Here is a 6,000-nt window from a genome sequence, read left to right as displayed (position 1 = left end):
GAGAGCAGCTGGTATGAAATCCATTTGATAATCCCCATCCCACATACCTAGTTGATCAAGATGCCCCTGTAATTTTTTATTACCTTCTACACTGTTTAGCATACTGATTATTTTCTTAAAACACAGTTGAATTGATCATAGTTCTCTGGGTTTTGATCATCTGCTAAGATAATGGATCCTTCCTATTTTTTCCAGTTTTGGGACATCACATTCTTCATTTAACTCAGCCTATTCTGCTGTCAAAGAAAGCTAAATACTTGTTCCCTGTCCACATCTGTTAAATACTTCGCTATGCTTGAGATTAAAAAAAAAAACACAATACAGATTTACTGTACGGATAGATTACAATAGAGAAGAGTTGAGGAAATATATTTTCACCCCAAGGGTTTTTGAGGTCTAAAACTCACAGTTCAAAAGGCAGTCATCATTATCACACTTAAAAAGAACTTGGATATGTACTTGAAAAGTTATAAACTGCAGGGCTATGACTCACTGCTGGCAGGAGTGATTTGGCTGAATAGCTCGTTTGCAATGAGCATCAACTCAAAATGTAAAATAACCTCCCAAGTTGTTTTCTATGATTCTACTGTATGCTCAACGCATATCCAAGCCCTCTTGAGAAGGAAATCCCAAGGAATCAAAATGCATTGTTTTCTCCGTGTGTCAGTTCTAAATGGCTAGTTCGTTGTTTACCTTTCATTCTCCTCTTCAGTCTGACCTAAAAGAGCACAACTCATGTTGTGAATTGATCAAGTAAAAGACAAAATCGCCAGACATACGCAGAAAGTAGGTCAGCATCTGTGGAGAAACAAAAAAAAAACATTTTGTGTCAAGTAATTTCCTTTAACAAATGCTGATAAATAAAATATGGAAGACAATTTATGAACAACAAGCTAGCACAGTGCATCAATGACCATGATTTTAATACTATATCAGTAGAGGGATAAATGTTAGCCAGGGTGATCTAGATGAGCTATCATACACTTTATTGTAATAGTAGCAAAAGATATTTTTCCATTGGTAATTTTGTCATTAAAACTGGTATAGTTTCTTTCCAAATGTGACTTATGCCGCAGAGATTGTTCAAGAGTAATTGTGATTTGTGATCACTTAATGATGACCAAACCATGTTTGGTTTTTTCATTGACTTTGTGCAACAGGTTAAGGTCAGGCTACAGCAGAGTGTAAACCAAGGTAATACACCCAGCTCTTGAACATCTATCTGACTGATAGACAACTGGTAAACATACAATTGACAAACGTCACTGTTTTAAGGCTATTTGTGACACATATGATCTTTTGTATCTTTTGAACTTCTCAAAACATTTTCACTTTTATGTTAATAATGCTTTAAAACAGTGGCAAATTGGTATATTGATCTCACCGGCATGGCCAACATTTGACTATTCCTGCCTGTTCTCGAGAAAGAATTCTGATCAATACTTAGCGCTGTCCAAAAGCAGATCTCCAGTGAGCTCCAGTAAAAGCATGAACTTAAGAACAACTCTATTGTCATGCTGCCCAAATATCATCTATTCTAACATTTCTGCATACCAAGGAAGTGTCTTGATTTGTAAGAAAAATGTGCTATTAAATTTATTTTGCCTTGGAATACAGAATTCAGGAATAATAATTGTACCCCTCTGTACAGCTTCCTCTCCTGCATTGCAGATCACTTGAACAGATTGCCTCAACTAATTATGTAATTTTTAAAAGTGGAATATCAAATGTCATTTGTGCAGGTAATCCTATTTCTATAGCAGTAGACTAGATGCTGCAGAGATGCCTTTCATTTGGGCTCATTCACTGCACACTCTGGCACTCTCAACCAAGTTTGGGCACAGTGAAACACAAATTCCCAATGTCCAAGATTGGAAAAGCCTACAGAAAGTGAGTTGAAGTCCAGAAAAAAAAACCTTTCCACCGTTGAGCACATCTACTAGTAGTACTGCCAAAAGAAAGCAGTATCTGTCATCAAGGACCCCCGACCATCCAGCCCATGCTCTCTTCCCTCCGCTGCCATCAGGCCGGAGGTACAGGACCCTTATGTTCTACACCACCAGGTTAGGAACAGTTATTACAATTCAATCATCAGGCTCCTGAACCAAAGTAGATAACTTCAATGAACTAATTCCACAACCTATAGACTCACTTTCAAGGACTACACATGCTTTTAATATTACCTTTTTACGTATTTATTTATTGGGTTTTTTTGTTTTCGCAGTTTGTATTTTGCATGTTGTGGCTTTGTGTAGCTTTTCATTGATTTTATTGCATTTATTTGTTTTACTGAATCCCTGCAAGAAACTGAATCTCATGGTAGTATATGGTGACCTACTTTGATAATAAATCTTCTTTGAATTTTGAATTCGCTAGTAATGAGCCTTTAACTTACTAGAATACACGACAGAGTCACAATCTCCCCTTTCTCCATCACCCCTTTTCCACTATTAACATATTTGGAAATATCAGTTATGATTGGCAAGATATAAACCCCATCTTGCCTTACATGGGAAGAAATCTTCCAATTTCCCACTTTCTCCCCTTCTGATAATAATTTACCTTTACCACTGTTTGTCCTCTGGGAAGCTCCATCTCTACGGACAATCAGTAGGTAAAACTCTTCACTAAAGACCCTCTTTTCCCTCCCTCATATACTGTGACGTTGGACAGAATGTTTAACCCTGAAAAGCCCAGTTACAATTCCTGCATCAACCAGCCAGAGTCTGATGCCGCCAAACAGTAATAGATTAAAGTTCACTGCAGCAATTACATTATTTATATGTTAAACAACAATGAATCTTTCCTCCATTTCGAAGTTGTATTCCATGTGAATTGTAACAGTACAATATGGACCATTGCAGTTACATAATTAAAGATTTCTTCATTTTGTATGTACAAATAAGCCAAAATGTTTGATCTAATATTGGATGCCTTTTTTCTTGAAGTCCTGTCTATTGGTTTTGTGCGGAGTTACACCGCTTTGTTCATACATTATCGTGAGTCCCGCCTCTGCTAATTATTTACCACAGCAACAGCTGATGCTATCGATTCATCATTCTGAAATGTAATTCTTGCAATACGTAACGTTGTAAGAATTAAGCCGTGGCCACTAAATAATTGTTGCATAATGGCTGCCTTGTTTGGTGGAAGCTTGGAAGAAGGTGACAAACAGAATATGGGATATCATGTGTGGATTCGTGCCAGTATTTTATACAGGTAAGTACAGTAGTCAGGATATAAAGGGGTTGGACAAAGGTCGAAACAGATCGGATGCTCGTGTGTTATTATGAAATTAAAGAAGAAATCACAATTTCAAGCCTTAAATGCAATATTCAGCTATACTTGATAATACTGTTTGAATTTAAAGTTTAAAATAATGAGTGTTATTAAAGGAAAATTTGTTGTGCACCACTGGAATCCTACAGACTGTTTTCCCGCCCTGCAAATACTGCCGGGCTAGAATACCTAGCGTATTAAAAATTGTGGGTAATGCAGTCCGGTGCTACGTTTAAAAATGTATGCATTATTTAGCTGATATTAAGTGCGAACGAAAATTAGCTGTAAATTGCACGAAAGGAACAAGAATTCCGGTTCGATCTGTATTTTAAAGTCACTGGTTTCATGTTTGCCAACCAAATGTAAACCTGAAGAAAACTTTAAAAGAATATAAACCCGCAAAGTTCGAAACGTTACGAATACGTAATTGATTGATTCATTGGTGCTATTCCCGTTTTGAATCCACTCTTCGATGTAGGTTAATCAATAACTTAACTTCCTCTGAATGCCAAGTTCACTTCAAATTGGATTTGCATTATATTAAGGATTTCGTTAAATAGATTACAGCACATAAAACGTGTCGTTTTGTCGTCTGTGTAGATGTGGGTTATTTTTAATACAGAATGAGCTGTTCTAATTTCTAAAAAGCTATAATGAAATCCTCATCGTTTATCTTTGGGGATGCTGCTTAAATGTCTCCAAAATGTTGTCTTATTTTCGTAATTTCCACTGCCTAAAACATTGTTTCTTTTGAAATAAAATTTTAATTTCCACTCAGTACTCTAAACAATAAATGCATTATACTATAATGGACGTACCGTGCCCCTCAGCCAACAAGATGACTTGAAGAGATCAGTACAGGCAATCTCAGATCATGAAGACGTGCTAAGGTGAATTATTTCCATTAAAAGAGAGGGATAATCCGTATTAAATGCCGTCCTCCTAGGAAGACTGAACATTGCTGAATTTTTTGATTCCAGTGAATTACATTTGCTTTCAATTAAAATTGCCTTACAATCGCTCTGCTTTTTTTTTTAATTGCAAGTCCACACCTTCGCGGTGCGTTCAGCGATGTAGCTGTCACTCCGCGACGGCGTAACCTGCGTCTCATAAATACAACCTCGTGCCTCTGATACCAAAACCGAAAGGTTTGAAAGCGACCCCTTTCTATTGTTGCTCTCAGTCAGTCATTTAGCCGGCGGGCTTGTGACAGCTCCTGCCAGCATCTGACTGGCAAGAATTCCCGACATCTCGTTTTAGCACCTTTGGTTCGCTGTGTACATCCCAGGCTGAAACTGCAGCAACTACAGTCAGTTCTTTGTTGTTGTACAGGTGAAGTTGACAATATCTCTTGTCCTTTTTCAATTCGAGCTTTGTTGTTCTTTGGTTTATCCCGCAAACTGCCAATTATAGAGGAATGATAACGCCGGTGTACTGGAGTCGGGACGAAAACTAATTTGATTACTTTGCTTTCCAAATAGCCGAAATGGATGAACAAAATGTTCTCAAGGTGGCAAACAGACGTTAAAGGCGGCTTTGTCCGTGAAACCGTTTACTTTCAGATCGCCAACAGATGCATATCTAGAACGGCAAACGGCTCACTTTGCTGCTCCTAGATTGCAACTAAATTTCTAGACGTTGCTTTGTTTAATTAAGGAAAAAGCTGTAGATTAGTTTTCTAGTTGAAGGTCGCTTCTTAAACCTGTCATTTGTTATAAGTTTACAACAACGCCCGCAATGTATTTGAGTTACTTTGTGTAAATTTAGCATTAGGTTATTTAAAACATTGCGAGCATTTAGAGAGAGTATCCCGTAATGGTGGTGCTAAGTGAATAATGATTAACCGGGAAAATCAAAAAAATAATATTCACTGTATTTTGTATTATCAAATGAATCAAAATGTAAACAATACTTACACTATACTGTCCACAGTATAAACACAGGCAGTATCGCAGAAATATGTGGAGATTAATATTCATTCTACAAACGATGTGTAAGTTCTTCGAAACTAATCTCACCCATGCATATTATCGAATTACGCGAGAACCTGGTCGGTGAAAGTGCAAACGTTTAAAATGTAGATCTCTGCCTTTGCTTCTCGATATGTAGGTGTTTTTGGTGACAACTATTTCCCCCTGTTGGGATGGTGTTCTTCGCCGACGTGCTGTGTTATTCTTGCCATTGAAGACCATTTGAGGAGTTGGAGCATCTGAAGAGCTAGAAGTCCCATGATCAAAGGGAGACTCCTCGGCCTGATGTCTTCAGTTGTGGCCCCAGTTCAGGAGTTCAACAGGATGGAGACCAAGAAGGTGGAACTGATTCTGGTAAAGGAGCAGAATGGCGTGCAGTTTACCAATTCGACGCTTGTCAGCTCTCCCCAGCCCGCTGGGGAAGGAGTCGGTGAGACCCAGGTGAGGCAGACCTGGGCCAAGAAGATCGATTTCCTCCTCTCGGTTGTCGGCTTTGCGGTGGACTTGGCCAATGTCTGGAGATTCCCTTATCTCTGTTATCGCAATGGCGGAGGTAGGAAGCCTGGACAACGTTTGCTCTAGTACTAACCCAAGGTTATTGTTTTGTGCACAACTACGGTGAGGTAGAGGTCTAAATAAAAATAAAACCTGCTTACGGCAGCATCACGGGCACGAACAGATAACACACAGATTATGAATTGTACATAAAATTATATCATATATTGCAAAAAGACCGTACAAGCGCAGGACC

At 38.4% G+C, this 6,000-nt stretch overlaps 1 protein-coding gene across 2 annotated transcripts in view; it reads left to right on the top strand.

Annotated features, from left to right (window-relative positions):
• The first annotated feature begins 3,112 nt into the window (after nt 1-3,112).
• slc6a3 (solute carrier family 6 member 3) overlaps nt 3,113-6,000 on the top strand; it is a 48,216-nt gene continuing 45,328 nt past the window's right edge. Inside the window, exons 1-2 of one of the 2 annotated variants that reach the window (XM_073024353.1) lie at nt 3,113-3,219; nt 5,389-5,802. In XM_073024353.1, coding sequence (XP_072880454.1) covers nt 5,508-5,802 — 295 coding nt within the window. In that variant the 5' untranslated portion in view covers nt 3,113-3,219; nt 5,389-5,507. Of the gene's footprint in view, nt 3,220-4,506; nt 4,612-5,388; nt 5,803-6,000 lie in introns of those variants that run through there. The other variant, XM_073024352.1, reaches the window with a different exon arrangement.

This window comes from Hemitrygon akajei, chromosome 20 (genome assembly GCF_048418815.1).
Source record: "Hemitrygon akajei chromosome 20, sHemAka1.3, whole genome shotgun sequence".
Lineage (NCBI taxonomy): Eukaryota > Metazoa > Chordata > Chondrichthyes > Myliobatiformes > Dasyatidae > Hemitrygon > Hemitrygon akajei.
Note: the sequence above shows the minus strand (reverse complement) of the source record. Positions and strands in the feature narration are given on the sequence as shown.